Source organism: Sesamum indicum, linkage group LG4 (assembly GCF_026168435.1).
Source record: "Sesamum indicum cultivar Baizhima isolate 11 linkage group LG4, ASM2616843v1, whole genome shotgun sequence".
Classification (NCBI taxonomy): Eukaryota; Viridiplantae; Streptophyta; class Magnoliopsida; order Lamiales; family Pedaliaceae; genus Sesamum; species Sesamum indicum.
This window is the reverse complement of record NC_142660.1, coordinates 18,837,286-18,854,995: the sequence shown is the minus strand read 5'-3', so window position 1 is coordinate 18,854,995 and position 17,710 is coordinate 18,837,286. Positions and strand designations below refer to the sequence as shown.

General features: G+C 32.7%; 2 protein-coding genes across 4 annotated transcripts; both read right to left on the bottom strand.

Annotated features, from left to right (window-relative positions):
* Positions 1-4,601: 4,601 nt before the first annotated feature.
* Positions 4,602-5,661, bottom strand: LOC105161087 (zinc finger A20 and AN1 domain-containing stress-associated protein 5-like). The gene has a single exon (XM_088879472.1). It carries the CDS (start codon positions 5,308-5,310, stop codon positions 4,822-4,824), a length of 489 nt encoding a protein of 162 aa, XP_088735598.1. The 5' UTR covers positions 5,311-5,661; the 3' UTR covers positions 4,602-4,821.
* Positions 5,662-10,251: 4,590 nt separating this feature from the next.
* LOC105161056 (uncharacterized) lies at positions 10,252-17,663 on the bottom strand. Of its 3 annotated transcripts, XM_088879551.1 has the most exons (15): positions 17,196-17,335; positions 16,684-16,826; positions 15,326-15,437; positions 14,206-14,318; positions 14,004-14,126; positions 13,751-13,923; positions 13,574-13,649; positions 13,062-13,148; positions 11,897-11,977; positions 11,755-11,787; positions 11,370-11,423; positions 11,196-11,237; positions 11,031-11,109; positions 10,837-10,907; positions 10,252-10,745 (listed from the first exon to the last, which is right to left on the bottom strand). In XM_088879551.1, the coding sequence occupies exons 3-15, from the start codon at positions 15,417-15,419 to the stop codon at positions 10,644-10,646; spliced, it is 1,128 nt and encodes a 375-aa protein (XP_088735677.1). In that variant the 5' UTR covers positions 15,420-15,437; positions 16,684-16,826; positions 17,196-17,335; the 3' UTR covers positions 10,252-10,643. The 3 variants fall into 3 exon arrangements, with proteins under 3 accessions (XP_088735677.1, XP_011076924.1, XP_088735678.1); XM_011078622.3 differs by lacking the exon at positions 16,684-16,826 and having other exon boundaries at positions 17,196-17,663; XM_088879552.1 differs by lacking the exons at positions 16,684-16,826; positions 17,196-17,335 and adding an exon at positions 15,896-16,673.
* Positions 17,664-17,710: the final 47 nt, after the last annotated feature.

The window sequence follows — 17,710 nt, the reverse complement described above, 5'->3', positions numbered from 1 at the left end:
CGATTTAATTCCTCATATTTGTTCTTATTGGACTTAATTCCTCACCTTTACATATTATATCAACTTTAATTTCTATAATTAAACTTTCATTAAATATAATAAATTTGTAAAGAAAAAAAAAGAAAAAAAAAATGTAAACAAGCACAAAGGGAGTTGAACCTGCACCCTTATTGTGAAGAATTAAACCTCACCACTCCACCAGGTATATTTTTCAATTTTTTGAACTAATCAGACGATACTTATACTCTAGTTAAATAAAAAAGATGTTAAATGAGCGTCTCACAATCATATTCAAAAAAAATTAAAATCGATCATTCTAATAATCATCTCAAATTCCAGTAAATTTCTATATATCTTAATAACAAAAAATTAAAAGTATGACCAATCAAAATAACATAAATACCAAAAATAAAGTGGTGCCGGCAATTTTTGAATTGTATTTGGTGTTTATGTTATTTTGGTTGGTCATATTTGGTTTGGTGTAAGCCATAGATGAGTTTCTATTGATTTTGTCTTTAATAGTCCCTACGATGAACTCCTTCAATTGGTGGATGGGAATCAACCTTTCTGACGAGACTTGCAACTCTTTGGTTGATGACTTCCCCATTTCATAGGATTGTTACTTTAAGGACCGTTCCGTTTCGTCTTGCCTCTTAACTTATTTTCGGCCACGTAACTAGCATCAGAATTGTCAATCTTGTTCATCAATTTGCTGATTTGAGAAGTCTTCCTCATGAACATGCTTTGCTAGATCTTCAATGGCTCTCGTTAAATTTGCAATTTGCTCTTTTAAGGCTGTAGTATTTGTTACCATGACTGAAACTATACTTGATGTCGAGCGAGGAGTGGATGAAGAAGAATCATTCTTCAAATCTCCATCATCTTTATTGGTCTTGACGAGATGGAGTAGATCTTTCTCTATGGTTTTATGGAAAGTCACCTCAGGGTATGCTATATTGGACATACTTCTTGTGATGGCTCCAATAGTTTCATTTGAACTTGAAGCAACGACTTTTTTTTGGGGAAAGGTAAATTTCATAAATAGGAAAGGAGGTATAATACAACAGTGCTCGTATGATATGTTATCCCTCGATATGCCAAGGGATATGCCATACTCTATAAAGTGCACTAGAACTAACAGAACTAAGAAGATTTTTGAGAATCCGTAGTCTGACGTCCTCTATGATTAAGCTAGCTAACGTAGCCGGCGACCTCGAAGAGTGCTCGAACCGTCTCATGTTGCGTTCCCTCCAAATATGGTAAACGCATGCCCCAAGTAGCACACGGTATGCCATGTTAATAATGTGTTTTGAAGCAACGACTTTGAGTGCCGTAGTCTTGTTGGCAGCCACTGCGATATGTGACGTGATGAGATGTAGAGATCCCACTGGGCGTGCCAGAAATTTGTAACACAAATTTCGTATTTCTGAATTTATTGAAACAAGAAAAATATTACAAATAATTTTTGGATTTAATTGTACTTTCGTGAGTACAAAAATTCCTATTTGAAACCTCTAATTCTTCACTTTAAAACACGATCTTTATTTCAGCAACTTCAAAGGTAGAACTTCACGTTTTAATCTTCTTCAATGTTGATTCGAGTTTTCAATAATGTTAATCCAAGAGTCCTTTGACCTAGTCCCAAATTAAATGTTAGAAAGTTAGAATGTTTAGTTTGAACTCGAATATGTTTTTGTTTTTTTGTCTTTGTATATATAGAAAGTAAAGTTATAATAATTGTCATATCTATCAAATAAAATTGTCTTGTTCAAGTCTAGCATTTTTTTTCAAGTGTGGTGGGATCTAAGTATATAATTAAAATAAAATATCTACAAAAACAATGTGTAAAACCATAGTGAGTTTTAAGACTACAACAAATTATAAATCCTAGAAGACTATTGCACTGTTGTCCTGTAAGTTATTGACAATAAATCTATTGATATTAGTAATTTTCATACTCATACCAATTAGAAAATTGTTTTTAAAATAATATGTTCAATGTATACAGTAATTACGATTCACTACCAGAAAATTTATTATCCGCTATAATTTTATTGACTATCAATTAAAATCATGATAAATAATTATTAATCATAATTAAATAAAAATCGATCCAAAACTTAGATAATCTATGACTATATAAATTATTTTTTTCATGACTATGAATCATAGCAGATATTTATTAATCATAATAAATATTTCAACCACACTTGCAAAAATTACGATCAATAATTATTGCATGATCTTTATCAATAACTATTTACTACGAGCAACATTTTACTTTCCAAAAAATATTGCCCATAATTTTCTAATTTTTCTTTTGTTGTTGTTCTCTTGGTCTGTTTCTATGGCAGGGGAAGTGGAGGGGGATTGAGGCGGCGGTGTTGTCTGGGGATGAGGGGGACTGGTGGGAATCGTCGGCAGACGAGGGCCAGATCAAGTAGCGGATGAGTGCGAGTTGGCGCAGCAGAGAGCAATTACAGCGTCGTTAGATACAGAAAGGGCAAATGATATTGTTATAAAGTCTATATATAGAAAATTTAAATAATTCTAAATATTTTATATTTTATGATTTGACAAGGTGAAATTGATATTTTTGTCTTATTATAGGGTAATTTAGTCAATTACATATTTTATCCCTTATAACAACTACAAAAATATATACATTATTAAATTATAACATAACAATCACACAATAATTCATATAAAATAAATATAAGTTATTAAATTATCATGTTATCAAATATCCCAATTCTAATCATGAAATCATCTAACCTCCTTTAATCTCATGCTGTTTCATTCCAAAATATACCTCTTTTTTAATTTTAGTACCCCAAGTTTCCAAGTCATCAGACTTGGTGTCCACAATTTTTAATTTTCATCTTGCTTGAGTACCCTTCATTAAGTTGACAGTTAAAATAAACGATCAATTCAATTTTGGAGGAAAAAGTAAGCTGGAATTTGTCCATGTAAGGACATGTTTGAATCTATTTTATTCAACACAAAAAAAGTTTTCTATTTTGATTCATTTTAATTTCGATTTTATAATTAAGGACAATAATTTTAAAAAAATTACATATTTAATCCAATTTCTATAAGAAAAAAATACCAATTTTACTGAAAAAACACATTTTTTTTTTTTTGCTTGGCCGCAATGCAAATGTTGTCGTACTCTATTTTGAGGGTTTATGCTATAATTTTTCATACTTTTCTTTTGATTATTTTAAGGAATAGAAAGTTTTTTAATAAATTTATAAATAAAATTCTCTCAGTCAAAAACAATAATTGATTTCTTATTTTGTGCACAAACAACAGTATAATATATCAAAGTATAGATATGCCATTTTATTTGACTCAAAAGTACATTGACACCCTTTGAGTGGTTTATTCGGATTTTCTCTGTTTATTTTTTACAAACAATACGAGTGGTGATTGAAAATAAGACTTTGTTAGTTTTTTTGAATTATTACTAGGCGATTATCTTTATATTACTCCGCATTTAGCATGCATTTTTATTTCCATAATGATTTGAATTAGTATTTTTTTCATAGAGAAATTGGGTTAATATATATATATTTACACATATTGTCCTTAATTATAAAATTGATATCAAAATAGAAATTTTTATATATTGAATGAAATGACAGCCAAATATACCCTTATATAGACAAGATTCCGCCTAAACAATCAACCTAATGAATGATACTCCGACGAATGAAAATTAAAAATTTTGGATATCAAGTCTGATGACTTGAAAACTTGGGATACCAAAACTGAAAAAGAGGTAATACTTTGGATACAAAAAATAAAATTATCCTTATCTTAAAAAATTATCTCAAAAGGTACGTACAGATGGACTTGACATAAATACTTTCTACATGAGCATAATAAATTTCGGATCTAAGTAGTGTAAGTAGTTCTTATGATACTATAGAACTTATTTGCGTTGAATTATATAATAATTTGTTTGGATAATTTGATTTAAAAAATGTTGAAAACTTTCAACTCTGATTTTAAATTGTATTTTATTGAATATTGATATATTTCAATCTTTTTGATACACTCATTTTTCTAAATTCTTTCCATAAATTAAAATTCATCAATCCAACTGTAACCAAAGTTTATTTGCATGGCAAACTTGGGAATGCCCATCTTAATGAAGTTTGTCCGCAAGATATATATATATTAAATGAAAACGATAAACTATTATTTTTTGAAGAAATTAATTTTAATCATTAATATCAACTATTTATATTTAACAACATCCGACAACTATAACAATTATATGCTAATCATCAATATCAAGATATATCAAATAACTATATCTAATCAACAACTACTGTTAATTTAGAACGACACTTATTGAAGTACAATAATATCCCACACGTTGGTGGAGTTCGAACCCATGACCCTAAAGTCATGGAGCCTCAGCTTCTTCAATTAAGTTAGGCCTCACCGACACCCACAAGACTATTTTTAAATTAATTACATGATAAGTATAATTTGTTAAACTCAATAAAATCTATATGCAATCATCACAAAGCAATTAAATAAAACTTAGTCCAATATTGAAATAGTTTTGCATGTAAGAAAAACTCTAATTAAATGAGATAATAATGAAAACTAAGATAATTTGATTTTTTTATCATGAGCTACATGAATTAATCAAACTCAAATTCACCAATTCATTAGTAAATCAACGTTGGTATCTAAATATTTATTATCGAATCAAACTGACCCGACCCATTTTCACCAGCTAGATCAATCTCTTCGAGGCCCGTACTTTGGATCACAACCATCCTAAAATATATATCCAACGGCTCAGATCTTGTTGAGCTTCTCAGCCTTAATCACTGGGTTAGCCTTGGCAATGGCGTCCCTTCCCAAGCCCTTGTAATCGAACCCGCACCTGTGTTTTTCCGGGTATCTGTGGGACCCACAGAACGTGACTCCACATCTGCATGTAAACCCTGTGAGCCCCACACGTTTCTGACACGCTCCGCATCTATTAGGACGAGCTGCAGAATTCAATTCTGCAGCTCTATGTTGTACGTTTTTATCATCAGGAGGAGCGGATTTCGATGGCAACAATGGGGACGGAGATGCCGCTGGCGGTAAGATGGATGAGATCGGTTGGCAGAGCGTCATTTCCACCGCCCTTTGTGCATGCTTCGCCTGTTGCTCTTTGATACAGTAATCTGTGTAGCATTTGGAACAGAGGTTGAGAGTGGTGGGGCTGCCGAAGAATCCGCAGTTGTTGGCGCATAACCTATGGCTTCCCGCCTCTGGCCACCTCTGTTCCTCCGCCATATACGTTGATATGTACCTCCCTCTTCCTCGTTTCTCAGAAACAAAGTATCAATTTTCCAAGAACTCTGAATATCTCGACGTTACCAATCGAGCAATGGATGCTCGTGTCAACAACCAACAAATTGCCCACTCCAATATTCCTACCCTGAAAAGGTAAAAATATAGGAGGTTGTTCGGACAAAAGAAAACAAAAACAAGAGAGACTCTAATAGTTGTTGTAGTTTTCTTGGGGAGAAGAAGAAGATTTGGTGGTGAGGAATGATTAGGTGAAAATGAGGCAAAGATGAAAGGCCTAAAAACATTTGTTTTGAGTGCTAATTGGCCTTTGGTTTAATTATGGTGTGTGTGTGTGTGTTGTGGGGGGGTGGGTGGGGGTTGGGGGGGGGGGGGGGGGGATGTAAAGGCGTTGAAGCTACGTTAAGGAGAGATGTGCTTTTGCATTACATTTTGCTTGGATCCTACGTATGTGTTCAAATCAAGCTTTGTGTGATTTTGTGATGGGCTGGTATTTTTACATAAATACCCTCTAATTTTTGTAAAATAATAAATATTATCTCTGAAATTATAATTGTATTTATAAATATATACTTCCTATTGAAAAGTAAAAATTTTATGGGGATGCACACTCCTTGAGATCAATTACATTGATAAAGGGGGTGCCAATTGTAATTTTATGAAGGGCATGAGGTATTTGTATAATTATACCTAACTTCAGGGAGTATCGATGTAATTTGTCTTTTTATTTTTTCTTATATTTCTTGTGTTATGTATATGATTGTTCACCTCCTATTAAAAAAAGTAAAACTTTACGAGGACATCCACTCCTTGAAATAAATTGCATTGATAGGGGAGTATTTGTAATTTTACAAAATGTATGATGTATTTATATAATTAGACCTAACTTCAAGGAATGTCAGATGTAATTTGTTCTTTTAATTTTCATGGGACTAACTTTTCTTTTTTTCTTTCTTCAGTTATATATATGGCTGTACACTTTCTATTGAAATGTAAAATTTTACGAGGACATATGCTCCTTGAGATAAATTGTATTGACACTTCCTATACGAGAGTACTTGTAATTTTATAAAAAATATAAAATATTTATGTAATTAAACATAATATAAAGAAGTGTCGATGTAGTTTACCATTTGGTGAACACAACGAAAATATTTCAAATTAAATCATACACAATACTCGTGAAAAAGAAATTATATTATTCCCATTCATTATATTTCTGAGTATTTTAATTATAAGAAAAAATTAATTTTTGTCCTTTAATTTTACCTTCTATTAGATGTAGTCCTTCGATGGTCGAAATTTTGTATTTTTGCCCGAAAAGAGGTAATATGGCAGTTGAGTTATATAATTTTTTTGATGATTTTAATATTATGTGGCCTTGGACATGACTTGGAAGCCATGTAGGACATGTTTTGGAGGGAAGAAACCTGTTTTCTTCCTCCAGAACTTATTACATATGGAGGGTACAGCTGGATAAGTGGCCGGATAATTCAACAAAAATTTTGCCACGCGTGCAATTTCAGGCATAAATTTTAAAAGTTGTTGAAAAATTCACAAGAAAACATTAATTAGACTTAATTTGATTATTTTGCAAACTTACAGGACTAATTAGTTAATGAACATACTTATAGGACTAAATCTGATAAAGGGTAAAATTAAAGGACCAAAACAATAATTTTCCTTAATTATAATTCAAAGTTATTTTATATGCTTTTGGATCTTCATTATAACTAAATATATCTATATGTATATATATATATATATATATATATATATTAATATCATAACAATTAACTATGATTATGTATTTATATATAGGATATATTATATCGATCTTACTTAAAGTTATGTTTAATTACATAAATATTTTTTTTGTGAAATTACAGGTATATATACTCCTGTGGAGGTGTTAATATAACACACTTTACGAGGTAATTATGTAAATTTTTGTTATTGAATAAAATATTAATATAATTTATTTTTAAAAATATTAAAATTAATATATATTTTCATTTAATGGAATCGAAAATCTAAAAAAATAAAAAAATAAAATCATGTTTCAATGAAAAGTGTAAAAACTTTGATCCGAATCATGAATCAAATATTACTAACTATCAATCAACTATTTGATTAGTGGTTGTAAGATGGGCATATTTGATGAGGGAAAAACGCAATTTTAATGCTCTAAGTTGGGAGAAGTAAAAGAATTTTAATAAAAATTACAAAATCAAGTGCAATTAACATAAAGTATTACTCATTAGTGTAAAAAATACAATTTTAGCTCTGTAACTTAGGCGTGACATCTTTTATCCTGCACGAATTAATATTTATAATTTAGTCCTGTAACTTTAAAATTTTTACAATTCTAGTCATTTTCAGTCAGTTTGATTGAAAAATTGCTTGTAACTTGCATATGACCTAATTACATCGGGGATAAGCTAGTAATTTTGAAATTAACATGACCAGGCAAAAAATCATAAAACCTCATTGGAAAATCCCCAGTTATAATAATACATTGTTTAAGTCAGTAAGATCATAAAAAATAGAGTACAAAGGTAGTAAGAGATCAATATAAATTGTCAAAAGTATAAACATCTTGAGCTGTAAGATTTTATGTAAACCATTGATTCAAGGAGGATTGGGTCTATAGCATCACCTACGACACTACGTTTAATTATCACTGATTATCGTACACCCTTTTTAATCATAATCTGTCTAACCCACCTAATAAGATTGGTGGTATGACTTAAGATCTAATGTGACTAGTCAATGTGACCTTTCTCCCAAAAAATGTGCGGTAAGAAGTGAGTTGCCTACTCAATAAGAACAGCTATTTTCTCTGGGCCTTGCTTATCTAAAGCTGAAATACATCACCCAACGGTCTTTGCCCGCTATTATCATTTCAATCAAATATTCTTTTTTCTTTTCTTTTTTTCTGATATCACAAAGCACACATCTCGTATGATATCACATCATCAAGCATATCAAACAACACACAACTCGTATGATACGTCACATTACCAATTATATCATACATCACATAGCTCGTATGATATGTCATGCCATTTATATTCATCTAGTACAACAAGATGTCATCTATAAAAATGATTACAAATGGATCCAAATACTCTTGGAATGTACAATTGATTAATGACATGAACGTCACCGGCGCATTTGTTAATCGAACGGGCTTCACCAAAGTTTTAATTTTACCCCTATTTAACATGCTTATGTATATTTTTGTACTTATAAAAGGATAAATATAATATATATATATATATATATAGAGAGAGAGAGAGAGAGAGGTGTTAATATTTATATTTTCCCCTTATAAGTACAAAATTATTACATGAGAATATTATATAAGGGATAAAATTAAAAATTTATATAATATTTTTTTGCTAACGTCAATATTTTTCGTCAAAATCCTAAAAAAAGAGGATTAGGTGTAAACAAAAAATTTTAGAGGGTGTAAATGGAAAAAAAGTATAATTTTGCATTTAGAGGGTGTATTTTAAAACTCATCTCAATCGTCCATCTCCGTTAAATATAACTAACAACGTTAACTTTTTGATAAAATAATCGTTATACGCTTACTTAATATATATTATTTTTTACTTTGTTGATCGTTGGATCTGTATTGATTATACCACAGTAATCAGATCTGATCAATTAATTTTAGTCACAAGATCAATGGTATACAAAAAATATTTGAAAAAAAAAAAAAAAAACAAAATTAACTCCCCCCACCCTACCCCCTCCCCAATCACCTCTACCCTCACCCCACCGCCCCCACAGATGGGGACCACGTTGCGGTCTCTCCCAATTTTTGTTTAATTTTTTAAATTAATTTAATTATATTAATAAATATATTATAATTAATTATGAACAGTATTATATAATTATAATAATTATTATAATTAAATTAATTTAAATACATATTTTAATTAATTAAAAAATAGATAATTATAATAATTCTTATATTTAAATGAATCTATAACTTATAATTATTATAAGACTATTTGTATTAATGTAGAAATCTAAATTTTAAAAATAAAATTTAGTAATTTTTATTTTTTGTATTTTGAAATTTACTATAAATATGTTTAAGAATAAACAAATTGTATATTTAGCAGAGATGAAAATAAAAAAAAGTCAATTTGACCATAATAATTTTAGATACAATATAGGGACATTTTAGTCAATAAAAGCAAAACAAAAAAGGTCAAAATACACAAAAAAAAAAAATCAAGTTCAATCGCACTTCAGGCGCGTGCACCCACCTTCTGTTAATTTCTAACAAAAGAGCGAACTTTTGCCGAATTTATTAAAATACAGGGCGTTAGCTATTTTTAAAACATAAGGAAATTTTTAATTATTTTAATAAATCGATCGAAAATCCACATAACCGAATCAAATCGAATTTTAAAATATATATAAATATAATAAAAATTAATGTACAACTATTAAATATATGTATTTAAAACAAACAATAATAATGTTATAGTAAAAACATACTTAATTATTATATTATTGATTAATAAATAATTTATATAATTAATAACTTAACATTATATTATTTTTATTTTTGAATTTTTTGTTAGTTCGGCACAAAAATTAAACCGAATCGAAATAAGTTCAGTTTTTTACTGAATAGAATATTTCGGTTCGATTAATCGAATTGAACTCCTCTATGACCTCCCCCACCCACCACTATTAGACACGATTTTGTTGTCCGTAATTCTAAGCTCAACTTCATTAGATAAGTAAAAACTTACATGTAAAAATATCAAATTACTTAAGCTCAACTATTGTTTACCTTAACTAGAACACATTCGACCTCAATTTTCGCTAAAATCAACATCTACCTTAACTAGAACACATTCAACCTCCATTTTCCCTAAAATCAACATAGACAGAACATCTAAACCATGCTTCAGCAGTTGCTTACTTCACAAATCATATAATGTTACAGACTTACAGACATCCTGAAAAGGAGAGGTAAATTAATGCAACTCTTCTCAAGGATGGATCAAAATCCACAAGATACATATATAGCTTATTGTCTATGAAGAACACATAACGATACGGCTTATTTACATGGAACTACTTAATCTACGCGTTGTAGAATCACTACAAGCTCAGATCAGAATACGACAGTCTCAAGTATCGATCTTTCTTGCACTTTCTCAACTACGTATGATCTTTCAGACTAAAACAAACCGACAGATGCAGAGACTATTAGCTCAACGTCTAACTTTTTAAACCATCCCTTCATGTCAAAAGATAGGTAGATCTATAGTATTCATCAATCCTTACGACAGAAGTGGTGTTTCGATATCTTCCCTGGTATCTTCCACGTTCTTGTTGGTCGGGACGTCTAGCTTTAGCGTCCAAGCACAGCACAACGAAATCACCTAAAGAACAACCGATTACGTGATATGTAACATGCACAACGAGTTGCATGTTAAGGCTCGTTGTAGTACGTGTAGGATTAGTTGAGCTTACCATGCTTATGGATGCAAATATGATGCTGAAACCCTTACAGTTGAAGGGAGCATTGCTGGATAGAAACCATGCTGGGATAGTACAAAACAAGAGTATTTGAGTTGAGAGAATTTGCTTAATTTTCTATTTTTTGAGGTCTAACTGAAATATATACATGTATAGAGAGAGAGCGAGAAGTAGAATAGTCAACTCACTCGTAAGTGGACTCATTGCAAGTGGCGAAAGCAGACTTGCAATGGATTGCACGCCAGCGATAAACCCTTGAGCTTTCCCCTAATTGACAAAAAGCAAGTAGACTCAGGTGCTATTTTCAGTGACTTTCTCCTTAAAGTTAATCAAGCATTTGTCAGTAGACTAACCTGATCCGCCGAGTTTGAGGCCTTGGATATCACAGCATAAGTCTGCCATTGATTCAAAAAATGAGCGCGATGGATGAGAAATTGGTACCAACAAGCAAATAAAAGTCGGGTCCCTTGACATAGTAGCTACAGCTCTAGTAGCAGGGAAAACAGAGTTTAGAGGGAACTACTCACAGAAGGTTTCACAAGGATATAGATGACTCCGAAAGAAGCACTCAAATACGGTACCTGTTTCAGCATAGCTGCCAGTCAAGAACAGTGATATATGATTGATAAGTGGATGGGAGAAATTCACATTGCATGCACTGGAAGTTATAGCTATGATCAACTTATGAAGAAAATCAAACACATGACATATTTAAGATAAACTTTACCGTTGCCTAATAACTTTCACAAATTACCCATTACCATTATCGAGGAAATACTAGGATGTACTGTTGAAAGAAAGGAGAATAAATACTGAACGACGTCCAACTGACATAAATTCGGGATGGGATTGGAACAAAAACGAAAAGAAAAACATGCGCGGAATCTTGGGTTCAGAATGCAAGTTACATACCCATGGTGCCCATGCCAAGCCATAGAGTAGTCCCTGCATAAACAATCCTTTTTGTGAGACCATTTCGTTTCAGCAAGAGAACGTTGTCAGAAAAAAATTCAAGCAGCAAGTATTTCAAATCCTTTTTATTTAAGCAACTTACATATGCTATTGATGCGAGCAAGCCTGCACAGAGAATCAGTTTCTCTCCAACCAACGGGTTGAGTAGAGGAAGCACCAGCATCTTGAAACACGTGATTGAGAAAGCATGAGATAAGAGTTATTAACATTTGAGGAACAAAATCCGCAAGGATGCTAATCAGATAGCCTACGGATAATTCATAAAGACATTTGCTGAATAGTACTATCTGCATGGGCTGTACTCTGAAGTTGATAATACACAAAAAGGGTGGTCATACATGAAAGAAAAGTTCGAACAGTACCGATATATAAACAATACGAGACATTCTTCTATGAAATAAATGCCAAACAATATAAAATTTCATGTTAGATGTTCCTATGGAGAGCAATGGAACTTTAGACCTGATCTAGGCCTTTTCTTTGTATTCTTGGTATCAAAATCTAGTACCTCAGATAATTGCACTTTTCATACCCAAAGTATAAGTTTTAGTACCCTAGGTTTCCAAGTCATTAGACTTGGTACCTAAAGTTTTCAATTTTCATCTGCATGAGCATCCTTCCTTAAGTTGACCGTTTGTTTAATTTTGGAGGGAAAATTAGGCCGGAATTTGTCTATGTAGGGATGATTGACTTCCATTTTATTCAAAATCTTTGTAATATTTGGAACCATTCATGAGCATCACAACAAAAATAATTAAAACATTTATAGCTCCTACATAAATAAGGAGCCACGCAGCAGCTACAACATACGAGTTCAATAAAATATAGAATAAGGATATACAAAAAAGAACCAATCCCAATGAAAATGCCGAAAAAATTGGATTCGGAAGTAATACTACTGCCAGACTTCCTAATATAAGACCTGATCCCAGAAAGACTATTCCCTCCAAAATTAGGTTGACCAACTTAATGGAGGGTACTCAAGCAGAGAAAACTAAAAACTTTGGGTACTAAGTCCGATGACGAAACCTGAGATACCAAAACTGAAAAAGGGTATACTTTGGGTATGAAAAGTGAAACAATCCCTACCTCACTCACAAAAAAAAGGTCTAAAACTAGGACCTACTTAGCAAATAACAAGATAATACAAAAAACAATATGAATTGAGATGGCAAAGTATAGTGATATAGAATTTTCACTTTCTGTGTCAAGTATCATTTGTAGTTTGTGAACAAATAACCAGTTACCTGAGAAAAAATTGAGCCGACTCCAACCATCATCAAGATTTCTGATAATTGATTTTTGTTGAAACCAAAAACTGACTTCAAATAGTACTGCAAGGTCATAGAGGAAAGTTAACAGAGCTTCTAAGGTAAATAAAGTTGATCACGTGATTTATATTGCAAACAGATGATTTCAAATAGGACCCAATGTTCCATGCCTACGAAGTTGGTTGGTTAAAATTATAGCAGTCTTTTTACAGCTAAAATAAGTTTCGCTATTGCTAATAGTATAGCTTAAATGATGTTCAGGATAAGAAGCCGTAACTTTCTACACGGACAGAGAAGGGAACTGGGAAGTATTATTGCAGAAGAGTTAGTGCAATATGCAGATAAGTGAGCTATAGAATAACATATTTGATCAACTCTTATTTGAAGAAATGATTGTATTTTCTTTGCAATGATCATCTCCCAGTAACAGGAAAAGAAAAAAGAAGGTTTCATTCAATAGTAGAAATTGTTCACAGTTAGAGACATACCAATAAGACACTGCTGATGCCAGACATCCCCAATTCATAGAAGAAGGAAACAAGAGAAATGCGCTTAAGCGTTGAGCTGAGGAGAAAATCAATATTATTTAGGAACCGCATAGGTTATGGTACTTAGCTATTGTTTAAGCATGAACAGAGTTACAGCCATATTTTGTCATGATCTACCTGCTGGTAACAACATGTGCAGCATGCTTCATTGAGTAATATCGTTCTTGAACAATCTTAAATGCCTTGTTTAAGCAAGGGATATGCTGGTCTGGCTTTCTAGTTGGTCTTACTGTTTCTGTCAGAAACAGCGACATATAAATAGGAACAAAGATCAAAAGAGCTATTGACACCTGAAATTGGACGGAAAGTGACATGAATGTGAAAGTAAGGGATTAAAAAAAGAGGAGAAAGTGTTACAACATTACCGTACCGCAAATATGTAATCTTCGGGAAGAAAACGTGCCAGGATGTTTCCAAGGACATGTGATGCAGAGAACAGGCCTGTGATCCAACTAAAGGCAGCAGCCCTCTTGTCGTCATCAATAACATCTGCCTGAAATATTGTCAAAGAGTTGGTAATTCTAATTATCATGCCTCCAGGTCATGTTCGATGATAACAAGCATGAACTTACAGCATAAGCAACAGAAATGCAGAAAATGCTCCCCTGGCTTATGATATAAGAAATGGTCCGGAGAACATAGTAAGCATATATAGAAGCTTTTGATTGATTGATGGCAAGTAAAGCTGAAAAAAGATGAATACCAATAAGACAAAGATGCATTTCAACAATGATAAATTACAATACTTACAAGGTTAAAATGCATGACCTGAAACATATTTCTAAAATTTTGTCATCATTAAGTCATGAACTAGTTTAGTTCACATTGCAAGATTTACATGGGCATCACAGACTAGCATGACGTGATGGGGAAGAATCTTTGCGATTACTATAACTCTTTATAAGCACTTATTGATAACTTTTGGTGGGTAGAACCATTCTAGGTTTCACAATTTAGTATTCCAATTTAAAAAGGTATAATTGAACATGAGGAGATATCTTATACTCAGTAATCTCAATTGTCATATGAGAGTCGCCTCATTTAGGATCAAAATCGGAAAGGGAATCATCAGTCTCAAAACTTTTCACCATCTTAAAGCATGCATGTGGGCTAGTGAATAAATTTGAGATGAATTCAGGGTTCCTAGCTGTATCTGGAGGCTCAACTCAGACTGAAGGACAGTCGTATTAGTCGTCATTGTGTATGGTTCTCAAAAGGTAATATGTGCATTTCTAAAGATGAGTCTTCTATAATAACAAGCTATTACAATTCATTAGCTTAACAGAATATGGTTGAAGGTTGGCATTCTTTTGTTCTTCCAATCTTTAGCTCGTAAGGAATCTGCATGTAGATGGATTACAGTGTAACTGATCTAGAGAATGTATACAAGTGATGTGATATATCTTAAAGCGCTTGATTTTTATAAACAGATGTAAAGCTATTCTCATCAATGGCTACTCACTGAGGCTGAACAGATACCATTATCCAGATTAATTGTGTGTTCTGTACATGCCTACACTAGTGAGAAGTAGTATTTAAAGTTTGTGTGCCAGCAAGCACGCACATTTACTATCTAATCCTGAGCTGCGTTTATAAGAAATTATGAAAAATTCACCATATGGATTCCAGGTTTCATCCTTAACCATGTGAAAAAAAGTATCGCAGACAATAAAGATGTTTAAGGAAACATACTGAAAGGAACAATAGTTGTGGAAACAGTGATAAGAAGCAACGGTTTACGCCCATGCTCATCAGCCAGCTGACCTAGGAGTGGAAGAACTATCATCTTGAATATTCCAACAACCTACAAGCACAGAGACAAGCTTATATTCCTTTCATATAGTTCTACATTTGTGATAATATTTGTCTACAGTGTGCCAAAGCAAGCTAGCTCTTTAGTGAAAATGACATGTGAAGCTTCATTAGAAAATCAAGAGGACAATTGAGGAGAAAACAAAGAAGCAAATATGTATTGAGGACTGACATCTAAAATAAATTGTCTTTACTGGAGACGACCGATGTCCTAGAAAAAAGGATAGCCATTTTGCTTGCACTAAGCGTGACATGGTTCATGCCCGGCTAAATAATTTTCTTGTGTGGTCGACTCAGTCTACTGACAAAATTAATCAATCTTTATCTGAGTTAACTTTTTATCAACTAAATATGAGAAAGTTCATGCATCTAAACAGCTCAAAATTCAAAGTTTAAAAGTTGACGACAAAGTAAGGACTCAAGCACAGAAGTGACAAGTTTCAAGCTCACCTTTCAACCACTAAATTTTCATACTATTAGTTTCATACACTGGAGGGACAGTGCCATTAACCATGAGTTTCTTATTCATCAAAGAAATCATGACTTTTCTTTGTTCCAAGATCCAATCAGTGCATAACTGCAACCTTCATCCGCAATAAAATACTTTTCTTCTTTCAAGATTAAAAAAGAAAAAGGAAAGATATGTCATATTGATGTTGACTCATAGCATATGTAGATAATAAACCAACGTAGATGCTGTCGTAGAACTCAACTAAAACACTTATGTGTTATTGGCCGCCTTCTTAAAAAATTGGGACCACACAAAAATGAAAAGGGAAAAATAATTCTCCATCAACAGATATTTTTCTCTCTCTCTATAGACTATGAAATTGATGTTCACTGCAGCACGTTCCTTGATGCATATTCCATAATGATCACTTGTTTTTTCTCTTAAGAAATATGATTGATTGTGGCATTACATCAGTGAGTCTTTGACTTGTTAAACACTCTCATGTTGTGATTCTACATGTAACAAATGCTTATTACATTCAGGAAGCCAGTAATTTCAAGTGAACTTTGAGAATGAATAAAGAAGCTCTTGAGGAAATAACACAAAAGGAGAGAAAGCCAACTAATAGACATTTTCATTCATAATCTGCATTTAAAAAACTGAGTATGCTTATTAAACTAAAGGACGGTCAGTGTCATCACTGTCATGCAAGTAAAAGTGAGCAATTTTATAATCTGCTAAAGAGCATACATCACAATCAGAAGCTAATCTCAAGGAATACTCTTACTTAGATCATATAAAGAATATCAATTTCGTCTTTAAGCCCCTACAGGCCAAAAATAACCCAAAGATGTTTCAAACTTGCACTCTTAGTTAAAATACAGCTGGACTCAAAATCAGGTACCCTGTAAGAAAACCAACGAAAATCACCTACAATCAAGAATCAAGATCAGACACTTAATAAAACAAAGGAAAAACTCCAGATATGCCCAGATGAGCCAAGAAGGAAAACAATAAAATCACTGTTAGTAAAATCAAACCAAGAAAGACTCATAGACAACTCCTTCACCCCGTGCACCTAATAACTATACCCTAATACAGAATTTTAAATCCCATATGAAAGTGAGGACATATTCATCTTGAAAAAGGTCAAGACTTCGACAGTCCAAGCTTCTTGATCAAGGAATTGAATGAATGTTGTGTATATGATGAACACACACACACACATATATATATAGAGAGAGAGAGTTAGAGAATGAGGGAGGGGGGAGGGGGTGGAAGGGTGAGAACAAAACTGACAGTTTGCTGGATGCCATTGATGTAGATGGCTTGAGGACAAGTCTTGTGGCCTGGACAAAGAGCATTAGTGGTGACATCAACGAGCACAGAAACAGTCATCTCTTCAGCAATCCAATGCACACAAAGTGGCAACAGCAAGTGCACCAGTGGCCTAAGCTCCCTCATCTCTCCCACCCCACCAAACAATCTTCAACAAGATCCCAACTTTTGTACTTCTTTCTCTCACCCTCACTCCAATTCTTGATCAAATATCTATAAGAGCTTCACTTAACAGTTTACACACAAAGTAAATCATTGTGTAGAGGTATTTATTATCAAGCATGGGCTGGCTAGTAATAAGGGTAGTTGAGAAGGATGGATAGGATAGTGATGTAATATACGTGCGTTAGTCAATGCAAGAATGGGAGGAATAGCTTAAAGAATTGGAAGAAATCATGCTGTGTGGAAGTTGTACTCTGTGCTGGGAGTTAATGTACGTTGGGGGTGAGCAGAGCACAGGGGTGCAGCTGGTGGGG

What these genes read in the sequence shown, in the direction of transcription:
- LOC105161087 (XM_088879472.1), bottom strand. Translation starts at nt 5,310, where the DNA reads ATGGCGGAGGAACAGAGGTGGCCAGAGGCGGGAAGCCATAGGTTATGC.
- LOC105161056 (XM_011078622.3), bottom strand. Translation starts at nt 17,360, where the DNA reads ATGAGGGAGCTTAGGCCACTGGTGCACTTGCTGTTGCCACTTTGTGTG. An exon ending in CACAACTATTGTTCCTTTCA is followed by an intron (nt 14,319 to 15,325) that starts GTATGTTTCCTT and finishes ATCTTTTTTCAG; the next exon opens with CTTTACTTGCCATCAATCAA. An exon ending in TGCTCGCATCAATAGCATAT is followed by an intron (nt 11,788 to 11,896) that starts GTAAGTTGCTTA and finishes TTGTTTATGCAG; the next exon opens with GGACTACTCTATGGCTTGGC.